Source organism: Cervus canadensis, chromosome 4 (genome assembly GCF_019320065.1).
Source record: "Cervus canadensis isolate Bull #8, Minnesota chromosome 4, ASM1932006v1, whole genome shotgun sequence".
In the NCBI taxonomy this organism is placed as follows: Eukaryota; Metazoa; Chordata; class Mammalia; order Artiodactyla; family Cervidae; genus Cervus; species Cervus canadensis.
In genome coordinates, this window is record NC_057389.1 from 86,838,988 (window position 1) to 86,865,789 (window position 26,802).

The following is a 26,802-nucleotide window of genomic DNA, read 5'->3' on the forward strand; positions in this document are numbered from 1 at the left end:
AGCAACCTACTACCGTCCCCATGACAACTAGGGCGGGGCCGGACTCGGCCTCACAGGTCTCCGGATCCTGCAGGGGCGGGGAGTCTCGCCTTCAGCAGGGGAGGAGTCGTCTGAGCCGCTCCTGCTGGCCCTTTAAGAGGCTCCACCCGGCGAAACCTGAAAACATCCTGATTGGTCCCGAGAGCGGCCGAGCACAGCCGAACTTGACGTGCCCGCCTGCAGCCTTCCCTACTTACCTCCCACGCGACTCAGTGGCTACCGCAGCCAATTACCAACGGGCGCGCCGACCTTCATCTGCATGGTCACGCCCCAAGGGAAGGGTATACCCAATCCGATCGCTCGCCGAGTCGTTATTAGCATGTCGGGGGCGGTGCAGGGCGGAGCGGGAGGCAGGGGCGGGCTCCCGGCGGTTGGTTGGAGCGTCGTAGCAGCCGAGAGGTCCGGGAAAGTTTCTTTGGAGGTGAAAACAGCCGCGGAACTCGGGGCCCTGCGAGGAGGCGGGGGCGCGGGGATCCTAGGGCCGGGTCGGGGACCCTCCTGGGTCGGGAGGGGGCGGACCCAGGCCTCCTGGGGGGCGATCGCCCAACAAAGGATCCCTGGGGCGCCCGCCCCCGAGGGCCTCCCCGCCCCCGGTTCCGGCCCCCCCAGGCGCCCCGGACCTGGCATTACGGGGCTCCCCAGGCCAGCCCCGCCATCGCTGGCTTGGGCGACCCTCACTTGGCCACGCGTCTACGTTCCAGGTGCGGCCGGGAGTGGCCATGTCCCACGGCCCCAAGCAGCCCGGCGCGGCCTCAGCGTGAGTGCGACATCCCCTCCCCCTCAGCCCACTTGGGGCTACAGCCACCCCGTCCCGTTGCAGCTCCTCGACCCCTGCGCCCAGGGTCTTGCCTCCTCCGACTTGGGACAGGAGCCCCCCACTTCGGGGTTCCCACGGGCTTCCCCTAAACCTCCGTGCTCCAGTCCTTTTCAGGAGTGGCCTGCTGGCCTCCTCTAGTTCTCCTGCCCTAACCCCGGATCCTGACCTCCTCAGACCCCTGCTCTCAGAACTCAGGCCGCTAGCTGCCAGCGCTTCCGTCGTGGGGGAAGGGGTGGGAGGCCCTGGCGTCCCGTAGCTCTAGCCTCTCCGAGGTCCCCTATGGCTCCCCTAGTGCTCCAGTCTCAATCTCCGTATCCTGACCCTCTCAGAGCCCTCTTCTGATGACTCAGGCCCCTTGCTGCCAAATCCGTCGTCGGGGGTGGGGAGTGGGAGTGACCCTGGCTTCCCGTGGCTCCAGGCCGGCGAGCGGCAAGGCTCCAGGACAGCATGGTGGCTTCGTGGTGGCTGTCAAGCAAGAGCGCGGCGACGGCCCGCGGGCCGGAGAGAAGGGGTCCCACGAAGAGGAGGTGAGAGTCCCTGCACTGCCGAGTTGGTGGCCCTTAGCCTTGAAGCTCCGCCCCGAGCTAAATTTGAATTTGCTGTGGCTCTGCCCACAGTCCAGATTTCCCTGCCCAAGCTGAGGCCCGCCCCATGCCAGATACCACGCCCCCAAGAGCTCCACTGTCACTCTGTCTAGGCCCCGCCCACTACCCGGGGAATCTCTGCTAGTAAGGCACGCCCATACAAGGGACACGCCCACAACACAAGCCAACCCCATCCTTGGGTTGATGCTCTGTCCCCAGTACCTCTGATCCCTTCACGCACGGCCAGGGGTTCCTTAACCCCACTGTCCCAATTCTGAACCCTGACCAGGCCATACTTCCGTGCCTTTTGGGTCCCACCTCGTGGTTAGGCCTTGGGTGGTTAGGCCCCACCCAAGTCTTCCAGGGCCCCGCCCCTTCCCCTCTGTGCCTGGCCCTCCAGACCCCTCCCAACAGCGCGACTGGGTTCTGCAGCCGGTGAAGAAGCGCGGCTGGCCCAAGGGCAAGAAGCGGAAGAAGATCCTGCCGAATGGGCCCAAGGCACCTGTCACCGGCTACGTGCGTTTCCTGAACGAGCGGCGCGAGCAGATCCGGACGCGCCACCCGGACCTGCCCTTTCCCGAGATCACCAAGATGCTGGGTGCCGAGTGGAGCAAGCTGCAGCCGGCGGAGAAACAGGTGGGGACGGCCGGGGACCACTTACTGACCTGCCCTCACTCACTCAGACATTCATCCGCCATCACTTACCCCTAAGGAACAGGTGTGGCAGGCCCTTCTTCTGCCAGGAGGACTGACCACCCGTTAGCTCTCTCCAGCTTGTTGAAGGGAGGGGAGGGTGGCAGTTGGCTGGAATAGACATAAAAGTTAATAAACACTGTTACAAAAGAAGTCGGGGGTAGATGCTGAACTTTTGTTAGAAAGCTTACAATTTAAAAGTTCTGGTAATTGATTTAAAATTTGCAAAAACATCAAGGAAATGTAACAAATTCACCAGCAGCTTGCACCCTCTACATGGGATTTCAACAGGCAAAATGGGTTTAGGAGGGCAGGCCAGCCCGGAGGTGGGAGCCTGCAGACAGACACCAGGGAGTGGTTTAGAAAGGCTGAAATTGGGGTGAGGTAGTGAGGTCTGGGAGTTGGGAGGTGGCCTGAGCAGCAGAGTGAAGGGAGAAGTTTTGTCTGGAGGGGAGCAGGGAGCTGTGGTAAAGTGTAGCACAGCGGGCTGAGTGATGGAGCCTGCGAGGCCTCTGCTGCCACTGGGCCGAGCCTTCTCTTGCTGCCCCTGCCAGCGGTACTTGGACGAGGCTGAACGGGAGAAGCAGCAGTACATGAAGGAGCTGAGGGCCTACCAGCAGTCAGAAGCCTACAAGATGTGTGCGGAGAAGATCCAGGAAAAGAAGATCAAGAAAGGTGCGAAGGACCTCAGCCCTCAGGCAGCTGAGTGCTTACTCTGAGACAGGTGACCCAGGCCGACGCCCCCACCCCCACCCCCTTTCAAAAGCGCTCTCACGGTCACGTGGGAACGAGGCACGTGTAACCAGACAGTTGTGAGTGAACGGGGCTGATCTGTACTGAGATGGGACACGCATGGAAATGAGGGTGGGGGGAGGGGCCCAGGATGAGCAGGGAGGGGGGGGCGGGGTGGTGGTGGAAATAATGGCGTTCCAGGCAGAGGGGACAGCATGTGCAAAGCATGGGGTCAGAGTAGACCCGGGAGGCTGACCCTGTCTTCCCCCCCTCCCCCACCAGAGGACTCCGGCTCTGGGCTCATGAATACCCTTTTGAATGGACACAAGGTAAGCGTCCCTCCTCCAAGGAGAACACCTGGGCGAGAAAGGTCTGGAGTGTTTAAACTCCTGGGTGACCAAGAACCGTTGCTCATGGGGTGAAGTGAGCGCCCCTTACAGATGTGTGCGAGTGGAGGCGGGGCACCCACACAAATTGGGAGGAGGCAGTAAAATGGACATTGACCCAGGTAGCCTCAGGAGACCCTCCCAAGCTTAGGGGATGTCCCATAGGGGGGTTGACTCCCCCCCCCCCCAAAATTGCCACCTTGTTCTGTCGTCCCAGGGTGGGGACTGTGATGGCTTCTCAACTTTCGACGTCCCCATCTTCACTGAAGAGTTCTTGGACCAAAACAAAGGTAAGCGCTGACCAGCGGTTCTTGAAGCAAGCGTTGAACCAAGAGGGCACGCCACCGAGGCGGGAGGCAGTGGGTGCCTTCCTCTCTTGCCCTCGCAGCCCAGACTGCTGAGGTGTGGGGCTGGAGACAGAGCAGTGACGGAAGGCTTGGCGTGGGGGCACAGCTTAGGGCGAAGCCGGCAGAGGGAAGGCGGCAGGGGGATGGCGGGGAAGCCTCAGGCTCTGACCCGGCTCCCCGCCTGCAGCGCGGGAGGCGGAGCTGCGGCGCCTGCGGAAGATGAACGTGGCCTTCGAGGAGCAGAACGCGGTGCTGCAGAGGCACACGCAGAGCATGAGCAGCGCGCGCGAGCGTTTGGAGCAGGAGCTGGCGCTGGAGGAGCGGCGGACGCTGGCGCTGCAGCAGCAGCTCCAGGCGGTGCGCCAGGCGCTCACCGCCAGCTTCGCTTCGCTGCCAGTGCCGGGTGTGGAGGCCCCGCCCCCAACAACGAGTCCCGCCCCACCTACCCCGCGAGTCCCGCCCTCGACGACCTCAGGCTCCGCCCCGGCTTCCACGATTCCCGCCCCCTCTGACCACGCCCGGCGAGTCCTCACTCTGGCATCCCTTCGCCCCGAGTCGCGTAGCAAACCCTGCTGACCCTACTCCCGGCTATCCTAAGCCCCCGTGGCCCCTTCCTCACTCAACGCTGTTCGTGCCAGCCCCGCCCACAGTGGCCCTCGCGCCCCGCCTCTCCCCAGGTCCAACTTCCGTGTTCATTCCTCAGCGGACCTAGGCCAACTTCTCCCCCACCAGTCCCCGAATCCCCCCATCACGACCCCGCCCTCTCCATCTTCCATCTTCTGACCTCTGCCACAGTTGACCTTGATTTATTCAGGTCCAGACTCCCTGACCGCGCCCATCTGACCCCACTGACCCCACTGTTTCCGTGGTGACCCCCCGTTGGGCTCGTTTGACGTGTCCCCGCCTCCCCAGGCACCGGCGAAACGCCCACGCTCAGCACCCTGGATTTCTACATGGCCCGGCTGCACGGCGCCATCGAGCGCGACCCCGCCCAGCACGAAAAGCTCATCGTCCGCATCAAGGAGATCCTGGCCCAGGTCGCCAGGTGTGTACCTAGGCAGGTCTGCCCCCCTGTCCGTTCAGCCCAGCTTGGGCTGCCTTGCGTGGGGACCACCTCAAGCTAGACTCGCCCTGGAGGAGCCTGGCTACATAAACGGGTTTAGGTCTCCAGCGGGCTTTCTGGAGTCTGGGGCCGCTGCCGCCAAGTTGATCTAGCTGCCAGATCTTATTCCGAGGCCACAGTCCTTGCAGGATCTACTAGGTGGGGCTGGTTTGATGTAGATGGCTACTGACCTAGCTACTGGGGGGGCCCTAATTCAGCCTGGTACTATGTTAAATGCTGCTTGGGGGACCTTGGGGCCAGCACACCCTTGGCTGGAGGGGGACCCAGAGCTTCACCACAGCTTCTCCGTGGGTTTTTCTGGGTGTCTCCTGGCTGACCAGGATAGGTGGGATCAACTCCAGGCCCCCACCCTAGCATCTGAAGGAGCAGAGGGGTATGGGGATGGGACTGAGACCTGATGTGGGTCCCCCATCACCTAATCTCTTCTTTTGTCACAGTGAGCATCTATGAGGGTATTGGCCACCCCACGGATCCAGAGAAGACCAAGCTCCAGTCATGGCCCCTCCCCCAGTTGCACCCCCTGGAGGAGGGGTGGGGGGGTTCCATCCTCTGGGGCCAGGCCTGATCCTGCACCTTGGGGGCTCTAGCCCCCCTAAAATTAAATTTCTACAGCATCCCTCTAGCTTTGAATCTCCCCAGGTCCCCATCCCAGAAAACCCACCCACCATGCACTGTGCACAGACTCCCAGGGCCCAGCCAGGCCTGTTGGCCTCACAGGTCACATCACACTACACAGACGTGGGAACACACGAGGGGCAGTGTAACCTGGGACAGGAGGAAACCCACAGCCGTTCACACTGCTGGTGTGGGGAGAGTTACACACCCTACACCCACTCCCCGGGACCAGCTCCCAGACCCAGGGCAGAGAAAACCCACATCTAATACACGGGGACTCCTGCCTGGCAGGTGTTACCCTAAGTACCCACACGGGCAGGCACCTTGCAGGGACACACTCTCACACTCCTGGCGGGGCCATCTATCTGTCACCCTCGCATTCCTGCACCCCTGAATGGGGGGGCTGGCACCACCCCATGCTCATTCAGCTGAGAAACCACCATGGAGGCAGTTTTTTGCCACCACTCAATCTGGACTTCTTAAATAAAAAAAAAAAAGTGGAATTTGAATTTCAAACTTAAATGAATGTGGTTTTTTTTGTTTTTTTTTTTTAAAGGGGAATGGGCCAGGATCCTCTGTTGGGGTCCCAGGCCTACCCTCTCCAGCCCCTGGCAACCACTAGTCCATTTTCTGTCTCTGGATTTACCTGTCCTAGACGTTTTATATAAATGGAATTACACACGGTGGGTCTTTTGTGTCTGGCTTCTCTCACTGAGCGCCATGTCCCCAAAGTCCATGTTGTGGTGTATATCAGTGCTTGCTTCCTTTCTCTGGCAGAGTAGATTCCATAGTGTGGGTGGCCCATGTTTTGTTTACCCATTACCGGTTGATGGACACTTGGGTTGTTTCCACCTTTTGGCTATTGTGAATTATGTTGCTGAGAACACACACATACAGATTTTTCTTTGAACACCTGCTCTTATTTCTGGGTAGATCCAAAGAAGCAGACTTGCTGGGTCAGATGATAATTCTGTGCTTAACTTACTGGGGAACACTTTCAGAGACTTCAGCCTTTTATGGAATATTTGAGACACCCTAAAAATTCCAGAGATTTAATTTGACAAACACTGGTGTTAACAGTTGAATTTAGTCCCGCCCAAAGAAAATCTTGAAGCCCTAACCCCCAGAACCTCAGAATGTGACCTTATTTGGCAATAGGGTCACCAAGGATATAATTAGTTAAGATGAGGTCATCTTGGAGTGTGTGTGTGGGGGTGCCTCTAATCCAATGTGACTGGTGATCCTTATAAGAAGATAAAGATTTGGACATGGAGAAAGGAGACAGCCATGTGACAACAGGCAGACACTGGAGCAGAGCACACCCCCATGGAAGCCCAAGGAGGGTTAGCCACCAACAGAGGCTGGGCGTGGTGGTTGGGGGAGAGGATGCCACCCAAGGAGTCAGAGGAGCTTGGACTTGCTGACAAATGGATTTGTAGCCTTCAGAATTTTGAGAGAAGAAATTTCTATTGCTTTTAAGCCACCCAACTGGCGGTACTATGTTATGGCCACCCCAGGAGACTAGAAAAGATGGATATTGTCACACACACACACACAAAGTGTATGCTCCCTCACCTCATACCCTCCCTGGCATCATACCCTCATCGCAGGTTTGGAGTTTACCATTCCTGGTCAGGTCTTTACATAACCTTTAGCACAAAAGGATGTCTTTCCACAAGAATACCATTTTGATGGATTTTTTTTTTTTAGTTTGTTTTCTAAAGATTTGAAAATGTACAATTCTGTGGTTTCTAGTATAGTTACAAAGTTGTGCAACCGCCAGCACCACCTAATTCCAGAATATTTCATCACCCCCCAAACAACATCCCCTTCCATGTTAGCTATCATTCCCCATCCTCCCCTCCCCCAGCCCCTGGCAACCACAAATCCACTGTCTGTCTCCATGCATTGGCTGTTTTGGACACTTCATCTAAGTGGCATCCCAGGCTATGGGGCCTTTGCAATCTGGCTTCCTTCAAAGAGCATCGGGTTTTCAAGGCTCATCTGTGTTACAGTGTATATGCCGTTCTGCACGGTTTCAAGCTTTACATAAATTTTCTTACCTCCTCCGAAGCCTTCTGCAACTTGCCTTTTCCAGCAATGCTTGGTTCCTGAGATTCTTCAGAGGCATAAGGCCCCCCTTTTGAGCTGCTATATGGCATTCCAGTGCTGTTCATTGAGCCAAAAGCAACATTCCTTTTGGTGACACTGGGTTCCCAGGGAATTCTGAGAGAAACCTCCTAGTACCCTGGGCCTCCTCATCTGTAACCCAACGGGCTCAGAGAACTCCTGCCTGCCTCTCCTCCAGTTGAGGAGACCGAGGAAACACAGGATGAATAAATAAAATATCTGCCCTGCCAGGTCACGCTCAGTGCTAGGGAGGAAAAAAAGCAGGGAAGAGAAATTGGGACCTGGTGAGAGGAGGTGACGTCTGAGCCAAGAGCTGAGGAGGCGAAGGAGTGAACCACTTGGAGATGTGGGAGATGTTCCAGGTGTTGGAGCGGGCACAGCCTGTGCAAAGGCCTTGGGGCAGGACCAGGCCCTGTGTGTTGAATGAGCAGGGAGGACACCCATGTGTCTGGAGCAGAGTGAGTCAGAAGAAATGAGGGAGGAGAAGGGGGCAGGAATGGGGATGTGGCAGGTCATGCAGGGCCTTGTTGGCAGAATAGAGGACTAGGGTTTACCCCCAGGGGAGGTGGGAGCCCTGGAGGGCTGTGGGCAGGGGATGGACACGATGTGGCTCAGTTGTGCCAGGGTAAGGGTCCTCCCCACCTCGGACGGTTGTTGCAAGGATTAAATGAGTGCGCCCAGCAGAGAGTGAGCGCTCTGGCACTGGCAGTTGCCCTATCCTTATTTGTGATCCTTATTTTTTCCCCTGCTCCCCGGGGAGAGCACAGCTGGCCCTGGCAGGGCCGGGACACCTGGGGCCCACCCCCCATACACACTCCGCGGTGTCGCCTTCCCGGGAGGCTCGGGTTCCCGGATCCCCTTACCCCGGGCGGCTCGGCTGTCGCGCCCTGGGCCGGGGGAGGGGAGCCTGCAGGAAGCGGCGGATCCGGCGGCTGTGGCGGTGGCCCCGGTGACCGAGCTCTTCCTGCCATGGAGACCACAGCGGCCCGCGAGGCCCGGGGGGCCGAGGCTCAGCGCCTGCCCGCGCCCCCGCCCTCGCCCGCCGAGCCCCCGGCAGCGTCCCCGACCCCAACCGCGCCCCGCGCCCGCCCGCGCCTCGTCTTCCGCACGCAGCTGGCGCACGGCAGCCCCACCGGCAAGATCGAAGGCTTCACCAACGTGCGCGAACTCTACGCCAAGATCGCCGAGGCCTTCGGAATCGCGCCCACCGAGGTGAGGCCCGCGGACCCCAGCACCCGAGGCCCACTAGTCGACCGGGGATAGGGGTGAACCCTGGACTCTGGGACGGGGCCCCCCAGATCCTCCATCTCCGGGTGGAGGGGACCCTATCTCCAGATCTCAGAGGCTCACCTCTCGGATCCTGCGGTGCCCATACCTCGTGGACCCCCTTTGCCCTCCCTGTGCAAAAGGTGAGCAAGTCTTAGGGCTCGTGGATCCTTAGATCGTCCGGAAAACACTGGGCTACCCAGGTAGGAGTGGACCCCAGCCCTCAGGGAAGCGCCTCCGGTTCCTGGACGCGGCTGGGGACTGGGGTTCCAGGCAGCCCCCTGCCAGGTGAGATGTCCGAGGTCGTGGGAGTCAGGGGCTGGGCCGCAGGTGCGCCCCTCAGCCCCCAGGGGGCGCCAGGAGATTTGGAATTAACTGCCTTTAAAAGATGGTCTGGGGTTGACAGGTCACCAAAGGGTTAAAAGTGGAAGTCTGAGGCAGGATGGAAGAAGGGTGTCCATCTGTCCGCAGCCTCCTTTTCATTTTACTCCTCATTCTGGGGGTCCCAGTCTCCTCGCCTCCTACTCCATTCTGAGGATCTCATATTCTGCCCTTAAGCATGACTATGATCCTGGGGAAGGCAGGGGTTTCGTGCTTTTGTGTCTCAGTTTCCCTATCAGGCCCCTCAGCCCATCCCCTGGTTGTTCTGTGCAGATGGTGGGGGAAGAGGGCTGTCGTTAATTTGGGGCTTCCTCTCCTCTCTGGGCAGATCTTATTCTGCACCCTAAACAGCCACAAGGTGGACATGCAGAAACTCCTGGGTGGTCAGATAGGGTTGGAGGACTTTATCTTTGCCCATGTGCGCGGCGAGACCAAGGAGGTGGAGGTCACTAAGACGGAGGATGCCCTGGGACTGACCATCACGGACAATGGGGCCGGCTATGCCTTCATCAAGGTACCCACTTGGGGGGTGGGGCAGGTGGCTTCCAGGATGTCCGGCAACCTGGGGTAAGCCCCTGCTCCTCTGTGGTGTGAATGGGCTCTGGGGACCCGAGTGGGGTGGCTGGATGGTGGAGTCCTGTGAATGACTCTGGGTACCCCGCAGAGGATCAAGGAAGGCAGCATCATCAACCGAATCGAGGCAGTGTGTGTGGGAGACAGCATTGAGGCCATAAATGACCACTCGATCGTCGGCTGCCGCCACTACGAGGTGGCCAAGATGCTGCGTGAGCTGCCGAAGTCGCAGCCCTTCACCCTGAGGCTGGTGCAGCCCAAGAGAGCCTTCGGTGAGGGCCACCTGGGGCCCTGGGGGACAGGCTGGGTGGGGTGAAGCTCTTTCAGAAATGGGTTCTCTGGATGTAGGGAGCGGCAAAGGGTCAGGGGATGGGACAGGATGGAAGGTTCTAGATGCCCCTGGTAACAGGACAGGGACCTTCTGGCACTGTTTGAGAAACAGGTGGGTTGTTTCTACATTGTCATAGAGTCAGCCCAGGCATGGGGTCGGGGGAGGCTTGGGAAGACTGAGAAAGGATAAGGAGCTGTCTGGATTTATTTTGTAACCTGACTGGGAGCTTTTAAAGTCCTGCTTTGAGTCCCCGGTGAGTTCTAGAGAGTGGCTTTCATAGCGAATCCTAGAATGGAGCTTTTCAAAGAGAAGTCTGTGACTGGTCCATGGATGAGATAAGGAGGTCACCATGCATGTGAGTGCTCAGTTGTTCAGTCAGGCCCTACTCTTTGTGACCCCATGGACTGTAGTCTGCCAGGCTCCTCTGTCCATGGGATTCTCTAGGCAAAAACACTGGAGTGGGTTGCCACTTCCTACTTCAGGGGATCTTCCTGACCCAGGGATCGAACCTGTATCTCTTATGTCTCCTGCATTGGCAGGCAGATGCTTTATCATTGAGCCACCTGGGAAGCCCTCACGACTAGGTTGTGAAAGTGAAAGTGTTAGTTGCTCAGTCGTGTTCCACTCTTTGTGACCGCATGGTCTGTAGCCCGCCAGGCTACTATGTCCATGGGATTCTCCAGGCAAGAATACTGGAGTGGGTAGCAGGGAAGCTATGACTAGATTAGGGAGAGCAAATTCTAGAGCAAGATACTTTCTGGACTGGCCCCAAGGAGAATCTGAAGTAGTTTCTTCTAGGGAGAGTCATTTTGAGAGGAGGAGGGAAATTTAAGGGAAGGAAGCATTCTCAAACAGCATCTCTGAGGATTCATCCATGGAAATAAGGAGGATTTTGGAGGGTAGGAATGTTCTAGAAGGGCTCAGGGATTTCTGAGTCTTTACGAAGATGTAGCTTCACCTGGAACACACGCACCTCTTCTCCTTTGTCCCCTCCAGATATGATCGGCCAGAGGAGCCGGAGCAGCAAATACCCAATGGAAGCGAAAGTCAGCAGTGGGAGGGAGACCCTGCGGCTTCGGTCTGGGGGGTCCGCCACTGTAGAGGAAGTGGTGAGTGGAGGTGATGGGGGGCCTTCAGGGGCTCTTGCACATAGAGTTCTACCGCTGATACCGACTCAGCATGACCTTGGGGAAGACCCTCTCCTTTATCCAGCCTCAATTTCCCCATCTGCAGAATGGGTTCTTTTTTTTTTTTTTCTTTCAGAATGGGTTCTTGTCAGGCAGGGCAGTAATGGCAGGACCAGAAGCACTGACTCATGGAAGGTCCCAATCTGCTACCACCAAAGGGGTAGTGACTTGGGGAGGGGGCTGGGTGGGAGGATCCCAGGCTTCTGACTCTCTGCTTTGCCCCCCATGCCCCCAGCCCAGTGAATTCGAGGAGGAGGCATCTCGGAGGGTGGACGACCTGCTGGAGAGTTACATGGGCATTAGGGACCCAGAGCTGGGTAAGGGGCCAGGGTAAGCTGGGTGGACCCTGGGGGGAGGACAGCCCATGGGGAGGAGGCGGGAATCCCCCCCACACCAGGGAGAACCCTCACCCACTTCCCCTCTGCTTGGCCTGCAGCATCCACCATGGTGGAGACCTCCAAGAAGACAGTGAGCGTCCAGGAGTTTGCACGCCATTTAGACTCCGTCTTGGGCGAGTTCGCCTTCCCGGACGAGTTTGTGGTGGAGGTGTGGGCCGCCATCGGCGAGGCCAGGGAAGCCTGTGGCTAGTCTGCCCCGGTGCCAAGCACAGCCCCAGCTCGGAGCCCAGCCCCCCGCCCCAGCCCTCCCGGTCAGTTTCCAAAGCCCAGCCCTTCTCCAGAGTCCAGAAGCCCAGACCTGAGACCCAGCTCTGTTCTAGAACACAGTCCAGTTCAGAGACCAAGCCTAGATCTGAGCCCAAGTCCTGCTCTAGTGTCCAGCCCAGTTCAGGGACCAAGCTCAGATCTGCGACACAACCCAGATCGGAGCCGCAGCCCTGCTTCAGAGCCCAGCCAAGCTCAGAGATCAAGCCCAGATCAGAGCCTCAGCCCTACTCTAGAGCCCAGCCCAGCTCAGAGACCAAGCCCAGAACTGAGACTCAGCCCTGTTCAGAGACCAAGTCCCCCTTTAGAACCCAGGTCAGTTCTGAGGCCCAGTTCATCACTAGAACCCCATCCAGTTCTGAGATGCAGTCCAGCTTCAGAACCCAGCTCAGTTCTGGAGCCCAGGACAGCTCTAGAGCCCAAGCCAGCTCTGAGGCTAAGCGGAGCTCTGATGTGAAGTCAAGCTTTGGAACCCAGATAAATTTGAAGACCCACCCCAGCTCTGGAATCCAACCTGGTTCTGGGAGCCAGGCCAGCTTTATGACCAAGCCCTGCCATAAAACTCGATCCAACTCTACAGCTCAAGACAGCTCCGTGACTCAGCCATACCTGGATACTCAATCTAGCTCAGGAACACCAGTTAGTTCTGGAGCCCACGTGAGACTCAAGAGGCAGTCCAGCCCTAGAAGCCACTCCAGCTTAGTAGTCAAAGACGGTTCTGAAGTGCAACCCTGTTCCCAAACCCAGGCCAGCTCAGGAACCCAGATGCATACTTCAGTCCAGCCCAGGTCCAGACCCTATCTGCGTCCTAGGGCCCAGTCCAGCTCCAGTGATGAATCCAGCTCAGAGACTGAGCCCAGATCTAGCCCCCAGCCTCGTGCGACAAGCAAAGCCGTCTCCAGGATTCAGACAAGCTCTGGACCCCCACCCATTGCTGGGGCAAGACCTGCCTCCAGAGCTCAGCCTGATGCTAAGCCCCATGCACGCTGCAGAGCACAGAGCAACTCTAGAATGCCAACCAGCTCTGGGACAAGGACAGATCTCCAAGCTTGGCCTCTTTCCAGAGTTCAGTCCACCTCCAGCAGTCCACCCAGCTCCAGAACTCAGCTCGGTTCTAGAGCCCAGGTTGGCTCTGAAATTCCACCTGACTCCAAAACACAGTCAACCGCTGAGACCCAGCTACATTCCAGAATACAGCTAATGTCTGGAACCCAGTCAAGTCCTGGGACCCAGAAGGATGCAGACACAGCCTTCAGCTCCACAGCTATGTCAAATTCTGAGAGTAGGCCCAGTTCAAGGACCCAGCCCTGCCCAGTAGCTCAAAACACCTCTGAGGCTCAGCTCAGCTCAGAAAGCCTGACAAGTTCTAGAAACCAAATCCAGGCCACAACCCAGGGAAGCTCTGGGACTGAGCCAGACTTTGGGAAGCAGACCAGCTCTGGAACTCAGCTCATCTCTAGAACCCCTCCCAGCTCAGAGATGCAGATAAGTGCAGGAGTTAAGCCCTGCTCTGGAGTCAAGCTCAACTCCAAAACCCAACCCAGCTCCACAGTTCAGTTCAGGTCTGAGATGCAACCCAGCTTTGAAACCTGGAGCAGTTCAAGAATACAGTCCAGCTCTGGATCCCAAACCAGCTCCAGAACCCAGACCAGTTCTGGAACCCAGCCCAGTCCTGAGACCCAGCCCAGCTCTGGGACCCAGACCAGTGAAAGAACTCAGTCCAGCTCTGGAGTCCAGTTCAGCTCCAGAACACAGTCTGCTTCTGGATGCCAACCTGGCTCTAGAACCCAGACCAGTTCTGGAACCCAGCCCAGTCCTGAGACCCAGCCCAGCTCTGGGACCCAGACCAGTGAAAGAACTCAGCCAAGCTCTGGAGTCCAATTCAGCTCCAGAACACAGCCTGCTTCTGGATCCCAACCTGGCTCTAGAACCCAGACCAGTTCTGGAACCCAGCTCAGTCCTAAGACCCAGCCCAGCTCTGGGACCCAGACCAGTGCAAGAACTCAGCTCAGCTCTGGAGTTCAGTTCAGCTCCAGAACCCAGTGCAGCTCTAGAATTCAGTTCAGCTCTGAGACCCAGCCCAGCTCTGAAACCCAGACCACTTCAAACACTCAGCCCAGCTCTGGAGTTCACCTTAGTTCCAGAACTGAATCTGATTCTGAAACTAGAAGTCAGACCAGTCCAAGAATTCAGCTCAGCTCTAGAAAGGGGCCCTGCCCACAGACCCCAGGCCTTGACCCCAGAACCCAGCCCTATCCCACCCCTTATGCCCGACCTCAACACCTAGGCCCACCACCCAAAGCCCCGACTCCAGGTCCTAGCCGAATCTCTTGCCCCCAGCCCCAGCCCCATGATCTGGGACGAGGAACCCCGCCCGACCCTGGGCCTGGCCGAAGCCCCTCAATTTCTCCCCTGGCCCCACAGCCACAGTCCCCCTTCACCCCCCAGAAACCAGCCCTTTCCCCCAAGCCCCAGCTGGGACCCCAGAAGTCTACCCCACCCCCCAAATCTGTCATCCCTAGTTTTGCCCCCAGGGTGGTCCTCCTTAGTTCTCAGCCCCTTGAACCCTCATTTGAGGGGCCTGCCCCCTCCTCCATGCTCAGGGAGTCTAAGTTACCTCCACGGGAGTCAAAGCTCCTACCCCACCATGGAGGGCAGTAGATTGGGCGTGACATAGTTGGAGCACCCATGGCCCCCATCCCCTCTCCTGCTCCTCCCTGCCTGGGTTGCTCAGAAGTAGCAGGTGACTATATTACAGACCCCATCCCTGTAAATGGGGTGGGGCAGGTGAGGAAGGGAGGGTGGAAACTGCTGATCCTAGGTCTATGGGAGGGCAGTGAGGTAGGGGTGAGCAGGGGAGGCAGGAGGCAGTTTCCTTCTCATGTACCTTGAGGGCTTGAGGGCTCGTGGGGAATAAAGGCATAAAGGCACCTCCAACCCCTGCAGCCTGATGTGTTATTTTGGGGGGTATTTGGGGGAGAGCAGAGGAAGGGGTGCTGACATGAAAACACTAGATGCTTCTTAAGTGCCTACTATGTGCCAAGCATCTTATAAGTGCTAACTGCGCAGGCGTTGAGGGCCCTGCAGACACACAGCAGTCTGTACAGGATCAGTCTACTTTTATTGAGCAGCTACTGTGGGCCAGGAGCTGCTTGCTCAAGGTGCAGGGAGTCTGAGGGGCTGAGTGGATAGATGGTGAAACCACAAGCTGATGAAGGCATGCGCTTCATCTGCAGTGGAGGAAGCAGGCGTGTACCCCATGGTCTCTAGGTATCTATCTTGTCCTCTCTTTTCCTCATCTGCTAAATGGGTTTAACCCAGAACCCGCTCCTGGGGTTGCAGGCAGGATTCCAGGAGATCTCAACCGTGAAATGCTCAGGGAAGACTCAATAAAGGGGGTGGGGAGAGGAGTGAGGAGCCAGCCCCACCTCTTGGGGCTTCCTCCACTCCCACCCTAGTTCTGCTCAGCTGGGGCTTCCCCGACCCCAGCTCCAGTTCTGCTCAGCAGCTGTGGGCTGGATAGGAATCTTGACGCCAGAAACTTCAATGTTGGATGATTTCAGAGCCAAAGGAAAATAAAGCTGAGGTGGAGATTATATTTTGGCAAGAGAGGGGGTCTGTTGGCATTCAATTTTTCTAGACAGAGCCTTCTCAAATTGGGCTGTCAAAGGGAATCAACCATACCCCAGTAAGCAGGTCAGATTCAGGGGTCAGAGCCACCTATTTCTGGAGGATTTCTACAAGGGGAGGCTTACAAGTCTGATTTCCTCCAGATACCTGCCCAGCACCGTCACACCCTTTCTGGAGTTGGGAGGGGACTCAAAGTAGGGGCTGAGAGAGGGGAAGGGCTTTGGAAAGGGGAGTCAGGGAAGACTTGGGGGGGGGGTCCCTGGGGCTGATGGAAGATAGCACACAATTTTGTTGTTCAAACCCTCTGTCTATGCTGCACTCTTGGCTCCTGGGCATCAGGACAGACAGATGCGACCGACAGGGAGGATAAAGGTCTGGTGAGGGACATTCTGGCAGGGTGCTCTGTCCTTCCAGAGCTGCCACTATGTCCAGCCTAGGACCTAGTGTATCGTTGACCTGCGGGTGAACTGGGGCTGCAGGGACAGTGACCTGGACCGGGTGCTCAGGCGAGGGTAGAAGCGCTGGATCACTGCCCGGCGAAACAGGATGTACACCCAGGGGTCGAGGATCTGGTTCCAGGTGGCCACTCGCAGGTAGATGAGCAGCTGCCGCTCCGTGGGGCGGGACAGCTGCCCAATCGGGCTCATGGCGGGCGGGCTCTGCAGCACCGTCTGGGCGATGAAGACCTGCCGGGGGCCAGAGCAGTCAGCCAGGGGCCAGGCTGGCAGCCAGCCCTGCCCTCCACCAGCACCTGCCTGTGCCACCTGCTGTCCCCTGAGATCCAGTGCTGATTCTGTCCCTGCTGGGCTGTGTGACCTTCAGGATATCTGCCTGACCTCTCTGAACTTCAGCTGATGTGGCTGCAAAATAGCATACTTTTCCTGCTCCTCCCCTGGACATGATTAAACATGGTGGACAAAGAGGACTTGCAGGTGCGAACAGGTGGAATCACTGTGACTGCCAGTGTTATTATGCTATTAAATGCATATTTTATACAAACTTTACATATATCAAATATATATACTATATATAATAATATATCAAATTATGGTATAAGATTTATATTAAATAATTAAATTTTGTTATTTTATTTTATTATTTTACATTATTCTGAAATTTAAAATTTATAAAATTCTGACAAAATTTTGTATTAAATAATTTTATGTTAAAAATAGTAAATCAGTTTAATATAGTTTATTAAATATTGGATTTATATTTAATATTACACAATATGTAATATAAGATACAAATTATTATACACAATAATTTATAAATAATTATAGAATATAATATAGAATAATATAGTTACCTAATAATATATTGTTAGTTATAACCATATTATTTATTATATGGTATTTAAAATTATATATGTAATTATATAATATATAATTTTAATGTGACTATGTATTACATATGATTGATATAATTACTAAGTATTCATTAATAACATATAGTTATATGTATATAGTATTTAACAATTATATAATATATATTATATACTATATAATGGTCAATATAGTTATTAAATATTAAATAATATGTAATTATATGCTATATAGTATTTAACAATTATATACTATATAATGATCAATAAATTAAATATTAATTAATAATATGTAATTATAATAGTTTTGCTCAGTCATGTCCAACTCTTTGCGACCCCATGGACTATGGCCTGCCAGGCTCCTCTGCCCATGGGCTTTTTCAGGTAAGAATATTAGAGTGGGCTGCCATTCCCTTCTCCAGAAGATCTTCCCGACCCAGGAATCGAACCAGCACCTCCTGCATTGTAGACAGATTCTTTCCCTGCTGAGCCACTGGGGAAACCCCTTAATTATAGTTATATGTTATATAGTATTTAACAGTTATATAATATATAATCATATATTATATAATAATTGATATAATTAATTATGAATGCATATAATTATAGTTATATGTTACATGGTATTTAACAATTGTATAATATATAGATATATGATTGATATAATTATTAAGTATTAATTCATACTATATAATTATAGTATATTTATATAGTATTTAACAATTATATCATGGTTGTTATAATTATATATATTAATTCTAATACAAATTATTATAATGGGTATATTTCATAATTAAAATTATACTATGATTAATATTAATATTGTATTGAATTACTACATTACAATTGTTTCCTGAGCACCTACTGTGTGCTGGGCAGTTCTGGGGACAGTGCAGTGGCTACAATGGACTCAGGCTCTACTTATATGACCAGGTGGTTTCAGCTCAGTGGTAGGGGTGGGTGTGATTGAGCAGGGATGGAGGCACTGTTGTAGCCCAGAGGAGGCGCTGGGCCAGGCTTGGGAGAGGTAATCAGATGGAGAATAGGAGTTTCCCCAGTGAGATGGAGGGAAGTGTCTGTGGACCTTTCCTCTGGGACAACAGGGAGCCATGGGAGGTTTTGGAGCATGAGTTGGCTCATGGGCCAACTCTGGCCTGCCGCCTGTTTTTGTTGTGCTTTGTTTGCTTTATTTGTGCCTTTTTAGTTTGTTGTTTTGCTAAGAATATTTTTACATGTGTCAATGGTGAGAAAAAAATAGAAAGCATATTTTGTGACATGTGACAATTACATGAAATTCACATTTCTGAATCCATAAATGAAGTCCTTTTGGCACTCAGGCGTGCCCAGTCATTTCCAGGTAGCTTTCACACCCCAATAGAAGAGCTGTGTGGTTGTCACAGAGACAGTGTTTAAAAGGTATACTATATGGCCTTTTAGGAAAAACTTGGCTGCCAAAGGGGACTTGGGAATCATTTAATGACTCAGTGATTCTACCTAGAACGCCTTCCTGGTTTTTATCTGGCAGCTTATCTCCTATTAAGGAGATCAAACCAGTCAATCCTAAGGAAATCCACCCTGAACATTCATTGGAAGGACTGATGCTGAAACTCCAATACTTTGGCCACCTGATGGGAAGAACTGGCTCATTGGAAAAGACCCTGATGCTGGGAAAGATTGAGGGCAGGAGGAGAAGGGGGAAACAGGATGAGATGGTTGGCTGGCATCATCGATTCAATGGACATGAGTTTGAGCAAACTCCAGGAGATAGTGAAGGACAGGGAAGCCTGGCGTGCAAGGGATCACAAAGAGCTGGACACAACTGAGCGAATGAACAACAACAAATATCCCACTCAGGCTTCCCTGGTGGCTCAGATGGTAAAGAATTCAACTGCAATGCAGGAGACCCAGGTTCGATCCCTGAGAAGGAAATGGCAACACACTCCAGTATTTCCTGCCTGGAAAATTCCATGGACGGGGAGCCTGGTGAGCTACAATCCATTGGGTCACAAAGAGTCGGACACGACTAAGTGACTAACACACACATCTCTCTAATCTCCTATCCATCCTTCAAAGTCTCAGCTCCAGTGGTTCAGAGAAGGGCAGGGGTCATCTGGGGGTATTCTGAGACAGTCAAGCCTGGAAGGCAGGGATGAGGAAGATGCTGAGGCAGACCTTTGTCAGGGAACTCTTGGTGAAGGTGACATTTGAGCAAGGACATAGAGGAGTGAGGGAGTGATTCATGTGGAGATCTGGGGTTGGGGGAGCATTCCAGGCAGAGGGTACAGCACATACAAAGGCCCTGGGGCAGCATCATTTCTGGCATGTTGGAGGAACAGCAAGGAGGCTGGTGTGGCTGGAGCAGAGTGAGCAAGGGGGAGAGAGGGAGGAGGGAAGGGCAGGGAGGGGATGGAGAAGGTCTTGCAGGGTCTTGTGGGCTGCAGGAGGACTTGGGGTTTTTTCCTGAGGGAGATGGGAGCCCTGAAGTGCTGTAGGCAGAGAGGGGGAAACCTGAATCAGGTGCTCACAGGCATCCTCTGGATGCTGCTCAATAAATAATAATGATAATAATTATAATAAACAAAAATAGAAACGGTCTCAGCTGTATGAAAACAGACCTGGGAGGGACACCCCAGGGACTGAGTTTCAGAAGCACATTGCTCAGCCAGAAGCATCATACCATAACTTTTACTCCCCCGGGGCCCGTCATGCCTGCAGCTTCACATATTACACACAAAAAATTATGCTTCCTTCTATTTCTTTGCCCACCACTGGCACATGTAAAAACATTTAGCAAAACAAAGCACAACCAAATTTGCAATCTTCCTATCCCACAGATTTAGTTTTTGTTTTAGCCCTTATCACTTCCTAATATCTACCATTTCACTTATTTATGCACTGTTTATTTGCTGTCTTCCCCATGATCATGGGGTTGCAAGAGTCTGACACGACTTAGCGACTAAACCACCACCACCATGATCAAAGAGCTCCAGGAAGTCAAGCGTTTTTGTCCTTTTTGTTCCCTGCTCAGCATCTAGACCAGAGCCAGCAACATGCTGGTTGTTCAGTCAATGTTTCTTGAAGAAACAAATGGATGAATGAGTTCATTTCCTCCTGAGTCGCTCTGAGAGGCAGACACCTTTTAAATCATCCCCATCCCCCATGGCTCAGATGGTAAAGAATCTGCCTGCAGTGCAGGAGACCCGGGTTTGATCCCTGGACCCTGGGTCGAGAAGATCCCCTGGAGAAGGGAATGGCTACTCATTCCAGTATTCTTGCCTGGAGAATTCCATGGACAGAGGAACCTGGCAGGCTATACAGTCCATGGGGTCACAAAGAGTTGGAGATGACTGAGCAACTAACACTTTCTTCTTTTAAATTCTAAGGAACTGATTGAGGCTGGAAGAAGGATGCCCATAGCCAGAGTCACATGGTAAGTCCTTGTTGGATATGGGCTGGAAACCAAGTATCTGATTCTGGTCTTCAGACTTGTCCAGATCGAATCAGAAATGGGAAAATAACAACTCCAAAAGGCCAAATATATTAATCAGTGGAAGGACTTCAGTAAACTCACCTGACTCAGGAAAAATCTTTGAAAGCCTGGGGTCCAGCCCAGAACTAGGCACAAGGTAGAAATGATTCAGTGATTCTACCTGGAATATCCTCCCTGCTTTCATCTAGCAGGTAAACTCCTCTTCTTCCTTCAAAACCCCAGCTCCAATGACCCTCTTCTGGAAAGTCTTCTCTGATACCCCCCTGGGGTGGGGAGAGCCTGGGAGCCCCTCCCTGGGCATCTCAGTCCCAGGACACTGCTTCTGCCCCAGTCCTGCCCCCAGTTTGGGGTTATCTGTGTCTCACTCAAGGGAGTACCCCTGAACCCTGGGGTCACATTTTCTTGGGCTAATGAGAACCTGAGGGTTGTGAATCTATCAGGATGAACCCAGGCCCAGGGAGTCCCCGCCCCAATCCCCGCCACTCACCAGCAGTGGCATCCAGCAAATGCTGGCCACCACCATAATGCCCATGAGCTGCACCATCATCTCCACCTCGCAGTCCCTTGGGCGCTGCTGGGCGGTCGCCTGCCCATGGTAGACGTGGCATAGGGTGGCCACACTGATGGTGTTGAGCAGGAAGGACATCCCCACCGAGACGCTGCCGAGGAGTGCGAAGAGCAGGCCGAAGGCCACATCCCCCGGGTCGGTGCCGAGTGTGAGGAAGCACCAGGAGCCGGGGTACTGCACGGTGTAGTGGCCCACGCCCAGAAGGGGCAGCAGGCCCAGCGCCAGCGCAGAGGCCCACACCAGCCCCACTGTGGTCCAGGCTCGGCGCTGTGAGGCAGTCGCGGGCCTTGAGAAGGGCCGGGTGATGCCCAGGAAGCGCTCCGAGGCCATGGCGGCCCCCAGCAGCAGCGGACACAGGCCGAAAAAGACCATGATGACGCCCATGAAGTGGCAAAGGCTGCAGCCAGGGTCCACGGTCTGCCATTCAAAGAGGACGAAGTGCTGGGTCACCACGATGGCGCCGGTGACCAGCAGCCCCATGAAGTCAGTGAGGACCAGGCCGCAGAGGAAGGTCAGGAAGGAAGATCTAGACTGGGAGCTGCCCTGCCGTGCGCCCATCAGCACGCTCAGCGCCAGCAGGTTGGAGGCCAGGCCCACCAGGCAGAAGGAAGCTGCGAACCATGGGGAGGCAATCAGGCGCCGCTCCTCCCGTGTGATGTTCATAGGCCGGAAACAGGGCCCCAGGGAACTGGCATTGGGCCACATGGTGCTGGAGCATAGCGGGGAGGGTCACCACTTCATCAGGCCAAGGCTGGTGGTGGTTCAGAGACACCTGCGGGGAGGCGGGCGGCAGAGAAGATTTTGGTGGTTCGTTCTACATTTTCATCTGAGTGGCCCCAGTGAACTACACAAACTTCAATGCCCCAGCTCAAATTTCCCCTCCTTGAAGAAGTCCTTCCTCACTTATCTCACTCCCAGTTCAGTAAGCATTACTATTACTACTCCTAGTAGTAGTCCTGCTATTACAATTACGAGGATGACTAGCTCCAACTCTGTCCTGCCCCAGGCTCAGTGACCCTCAAGGGCAAGAATCAGTTTTCCCTCTTCTGGGAACCCTGGAAGACACCAATTAGTATCGGCCAGGTTGCAGAGAAGGGTTGAGAAGCTCTGGGTTTGAACTCTAGCCCTGACACCAACTATGCGACCTCAGGCAAATAATTTTTTCTTCTTTAAACTTCTGTTTCCCTGGGGGGTCATCCATCTGAGTCCTTCATGGAATGAAGGATCCAGGACAGATTTCAACTGCTGTAAAACAGGACACATGAAGTGTGGGGAGAGCCACTGGCTGACGGCCAGAGGTCGCTGACTCCCAGGCCAGCTCTGTGGTCAGCCTTGAGGTCACAATTCCTCATGAAGGCCTTGGGGAAGACCCGACCCCGTTGGTCTTTTAGGGACATCCTTCCTCCCATGTTAGAATCATCTAGACTCCTTCCCCACCCCCCATTTTTGTTTAATAAAAAATAAATCCTGAAATCCAGTACCAGTCTGGGGGAAAAAAAAAAAAAACCCAGTTCACTGGAAGCAACTGGGTCCCCAGTGACGGGCTATAAACAGTAGCTGGGAGGTAATGGGCTATGAACTACCCAGTATGGGGCTGGGAGAGAAAATTGGAGAGACGTGTGGGTCTGACTGTCTGGGGTGTGGATGAACTGACCAGTGTTTGAGGAGAAATAAAATGACATCATTTAAAAGTCAGCTCTCTAAAGCAATTATATTCGAATAATAATTTAAAAACAAGTCTTCTCTCAGTTCCCCAAAAGGATACAGCTGGGAGGGCACAGGGTCACCCATGGGGCTAGCCTCCCATGTGGTGTGCATGCACTTCACAAACCATGCTTCTGCCAGCAGTGAGGGGCCACTGGCCGCAGGATCAGAGTGGACAAAGGTGGGGAGGCAGGACGGTGGGAGGCATGGAGGTTCCAGGCTGCTGAAGCCCAGAAAGGTCCACTTATTTTTTTTAATTAAAAAAAAATTTAGTTATTATTATTTTATTGGGCTTCCCAGGTGGTTCAGTGGTAAAGAATCTGCCTGTAATGCAGGAGATTCAGGTTCAATCCCTACGTTGGGAAGATCCCCTGGAGGAGGATATGGTAACCCACTCCAGTATTCTTGCCTGGAGAATCCCATGGAAAGAGTAGCCTGGTGGGTTACATGTGGTTGCAAAAGAGTCGGACACAACAGAGCGACTAAACCACCACGACAGTATTATTTTATTACCAATTAATTAATTAAACTGTACGAGGTCTTAGTTGCAGCATGTGGGATCAAGTTCCCTGACCAGGGATCGAACGTTTCAGGGTCCCCTGAAATGAGAGCTCGGAGTCTTATGATCCCCATTTTGCGGAGGTGGGGAATCTGAAGTACAGAGAGGTTAAGTAACTAATTCAAAGTCACACAGCATAGCTGGAGTTGATCGGAGATCAAATGTGTGCAAATGAGTCAAAAGCCTTGCAGTCAGGCAGAGGCTGGTGAGAGGTGGGTGTGGAGGGTCACCATTTCTAGGGTATTCCCCGGCAGTCCAGTGGGTAAGACTACATGCTTTCACTGCCAAGGTTGCATGAGGCACAGCCAAAAAGGGATAGAATTTTTCTAAAATGACTGCCATGAATCCTGTCACGAACCTTGGAGGAGTCTCGTCCCTACTCTGAGCCTCAGTCTCCCTTCCGATAAAATGGGGCCAATGATGAGCCCCGAGGCTGTGTCTGTGACCGGCCTCAGGAGCAAGTGTGCTTAGCTGCACCCCACCTCACTCCCCATCTCTTTAATTCATCTCAGCAGCTCCTTATCTAGCCTCATAAATTATCCAGCTCCTGATGGCCAGCTCCTCTGAGCCTCCCTCCCAGGCTGGGTTGCCGCCACTTTGGTGGGGGTGGGGCCTCGAGTGAGAAGCTGAAAGCTGAGAGACGGTGGGAAGGGGCCTTTCCATGGTGTGTGGCCATCTGGGCGAGACCTCCACTCCGGGGAGGGGATGTGCTTGTTGTTAGCTCAGATTTGATCTGCACTTGAGTTCCCCCTGGGACAGGGTGCTCCCTCCCTCCCTCCCTCCCTCGAGAGCTGGTATGTGTTGTTTCTAAACATTCTCGGGGACCGGGCTGTGTCTGTGGTCACTGCCCCTGCCTCACCCTGGAGTGACTGCCAGCCCCTCCCGCATCTCATGGCCCCAGGGTCCCCTACTCTTGTGCAGGAGCTCATGCACCCAGGGACAGAGGCCCCGAGTGTGTTTCACACTTCCCATATGTGGGAACAAACGCTGTGAGCCCAGGGCCCCGGCCTCGGGGAGACTGGACACTGGCACCACTTCCTCTGGCTCCAGCATGCGGTTTCCAGTCCCCCAACCAGGGGTTCAGGTGATAGCAGCCGGCTCAAGTTCCCCAGGAAAGCGGGCCAGGAGGGGCACTGGCAGCGCCTCCCCTTCCCTCCCACATTGACCAGGAGGGCTCCAAGGTCCAGAAGCACCGCTGTGTGGCCCTTGGGAGAATCGCTCACCGTCTCTGTGCCTCATGAGAAACATGGACCCCAGATTTGCTGGACAAACCCAAGGATCCTATAACCCGAGAGTGGGGGAAGTTTGGACTTGGAAAATCCAGGGTTCTGGAATTCTAACGAGTCCCTGGTTCTAGAATTCTAACAAGGTCCCACTTCAGGAACCCAAAGGCCTGAAGCGTCTAGAATTTAAGGGGGCTGAGGTTCCAGAGCTCTGATCGGCTGGTCCTGAGTTCCAGAAATCTCTCTCTCTTGGGTCCTGGCTCCTCTCTGCAGGACTGCAGGATGGACATTCAGTGCTCCCTCAGCTCACCTCGGGGAGGCTGGGAGGGCTCCAGCCACCACTGTCCCAGAGGCCTGGGCGCTGAGCTGGGCATGGGAACCAGGCTGCCCCCCCCACCACCACCACCACAGTGGCCCTGGCAGACTGTGGTCTTTGGATGCCAAGGGCTGGGCCCCTCCTCTGCCTGATGGTCTGTCACTGCCTGCCCACTCTCCTCCTCCTGCTTCCGCAAGCCATCCATTTTTTAACAAGTCCCTCTCCCTCTCAACACCCCACCCCCTGGCCTGCCTGCCTGTCCCCACGCCAGGGGCCCATCCAGTCTCCCCCCAGAGGGGCGACAGTGACCTCAGACAAGCTCGGACTGGAGCCCCCGATCTGCCACTGTCAAGTGGGGGCTCGACCTTGCCAAGTCTCAGTTGCCCCCTTTGTGAAATGGGGACAACAAGGCCACTGACTTGCCTACCAGCATTCAGGCTGGTCTTCCCAGGCCCGATCTGCTCTTGCCATTGAGACTTTGAGTCTTCACTCACATACATACACACACACACACCCCACCCGACCCCTGCCCAGTGCCCCGCACTCTTCCTGCTTCCTGGCTGTGCTCACAGCTTGTCTTCTGGCTGCACACACTGAGCAGCCAGGTGGAAGCCCTGATGCACTGTATGACCTCAGTCCATTTCCACATTTCCTAAGTCCTCTAATGCTGCCCAGTTGACCAAGGATCATACCCTCTGGCACAAACATGCAGGGGCCAGGCCTGTCACCGCATTGGTTCCGGGTCATGCCTGGTGAACACCTGCACGCCCTAGGGTAGGGACCCTCTGCACGCCCTTGTGCAGCCACAGACGCCCACACAGACACAAACACTTACACTCAGGGCCCCTGTCAGCTCCCAGACCCACCCCTGCCTCCCCTCACCACAAGGCTCAATTTCCGGGAACTTTTCCTGTTTGTGACACCAACCAGGTCCCCACCCCAGTCAGCCTGTCTCGGTTAGAGCTGAGCCTTGGCCCTGACTCATGCGGTCCCTCTGAGCCTCAGTTTCCTCATCTGTCCAATGGGCATCCTCTCAGTGCTCACCACTGGCGAGGGGAACAGATGGATGATGGAGGGACAGGACCTATCCAGGCCAGGCAGCCAGTGGTTAGTGATGGACACAACTCCGAGTGTGCATGCAGACACACAACCAACCAGGCGTGTGCTTTCACTCGCAGCCATACCCAGCGCCCCGGCACTGTCTCTGGCCGCAACGCCACAGGACACGGAGTGGCCTGGCCCAGACTCAGCGGAATCCACACACAAGCACATTCTTGCTCACACTAGCCAGCAGGTGCCCAGGGCAGGCAGCACTCGAGACTGGCACCCAGGCTCAAGAGTGCCCCTGGACACCCAGCACCTAGTAGCTGTCACCGCCCACGGGAACACACCCACTGCAGCGCCGACCGCCCGTAGGATACACCCAAGCCACACCTGCCCACTCTCATGCCCCGCCCCTTACCTCAGGGCCAACAGTTCTCACCTGAAGGTGGTCGAGGGTGCGTACAGGGTAGGCGCGCCGTCCTCGGCCCTGGAGCACACGTGAGTGCCTGGCGGCAGGAAGGGCGTGCGGAGGCGGAAGCGGGGCGGCTTGGCTTCCCGGGCCCCTGGGGAAATCGAGTCACAGCGGGAGGACTCCCGCGCTGCTACGTCGCGCCGGGGCACCGATGGAGGGCGTGGCGGCGCGGGGTCCCGGGCCGAAGGAGAGGTGACGAGGTCCCCTCTCGGCCTGGAGGGAGGCCTACAGAGTCTAAAAAGAGCCCGGAGCGGGGGCTCCGCTCTGTAGCTGGATCCAGTCTCTGCCCTAGTCTCGCTCAGTCTGTCTTTCAGTCTGTCTCGCATCAGTCCCTCCCTCCCCGCTCTGGCCACGCCCCTCCCGCCCAGGCCTGGCTGCTGAGGGTCAAGGGGCGCCCCCCAGCCCGCCCCCGGGGAGATCGCGCGGCCTCCTGGGGGAGGGGGCGTCCGGGGGATCCCGGGACGCAGGGGCAGGGGCGCGGCTGCCGGGTTGGCCAGCGCCCTTTCAGGGCCTCCGCCCGCCCCCTCCCCCAAGCCGGCCCCAGCTAGGCCCCCTTCCGGCTCCGCTCTATCCGCCAGGCCCCCGCGTTATTCACCGTCTGGGTAG

At 55.1% G+C, this 26,802-nt stretch overlaps 3 protein-coding genes across 5 annotated transcripts; 2 read left to right on the forward strand and 1 right to left on the reverse strand.

Annotated features, from left to right (window-relative positions):
• Window positions 1-373: 373 nt before the first annotated feature.
• Window positions 374-6,022, forward strand: HMG20B (high mobility group 20B). Of its 2 annotated transcripts, XM_043466149.1 has the most exons (10): window positions 374-460; window positions 741-796; window positions 1,275-1,383; window positions 1,873-2,076; window positions 2,688-2,808; window positions 3,148-3,194; window positions 3,469-3,541; window positions 3,786-4,001; window positions 4,511-4,643; window positions 5,159-6,022. In XM_043466149.1, the coding sequence occupies exons 2-10, from the start codon at window positions 759-761 to the stop codon at window positions 5,169-5,171; spliced, it is 954 nt and encodes a 317-aa protein (XP_043322084.1). In that variant the 5' UTR covers window positions 374-460; window positions 741-758; the 3' UTR covers window positions 5,172-6,022. The 2 variants fall into 2 exon arrangements, with proteins under 2 accessions (XP_043322084.1, XP_043322083.1); XM_043466148.1 differs by lacking the exon at window positions 374-460 and having other exon boundaries at window positions 467-796; window positions 1,186-1,383.
• Window positions 6,023-7,792: 1,770 nt separating this feature from the next.
• Window positions 7,793-14,803, forward strand: GIPC3 (GIPC PDZ domain containing family member 3). 2 transcript variants are annotated; one of them, XM_043466086.1, is made up of 6 exons: window positions 7,793-8,678; window positions 9,442-9,627; window positions 9,778-9,958; window positions 11,014-11,126; window positions 11,440-11,534; window positions 11,641-14,803. In XM_043466086.1, the coding sequence occupies exons 1-6, from the start codon at window positions 8,436-8,438 to the stop codon at window positions 14,525-14,527; spliced, it is 3,705 nt and encodes a 1,234-aa protein (XP_043322021.1). In that variant the 5' UTR covers window positions 7,793-8,435; the 3' UTR covers window positions 14,528-14,803. The 2 variants fall into 2 exon arrangements, with proteins under 2 accessions (XP_043322021.1, XP_043322022.1); XM_043466087.1 differs by having other exon boundaries at window positions 7,798-8,678; window positions 11,440-11,521; window positions 11,641-11,949.
• Window positions 14,804-15,442: 639 nt separating this feature from the next.
• TBXA2R (thromboxane A2 receptor) lies at window positions 15,443-26,299 on the reverse strand. Its single transcript, XM_043466151.1, has 3 exons — window positions 26,164-26,299; window positions 20,798-21,650; window positions 15,443-16,182 (listed from the first exon to the last, which is right to left on the reverse strand). Exons 2-3 carry the CDS (start codon window positions 21,581-21,583, stop codon window positions 15,937-15,939), a joined length of 1,032 nt encoding a protein of 343 aa, XP_043322086.1. The 5' UTR covers window positions 21,584-21,650; window positions 26,164-26,299; the 3' UTR covers window positions 15,443-15,936.
• Between the last annotated feature and the right edge of the window lie 503 nt (window positions 26,300-26,802).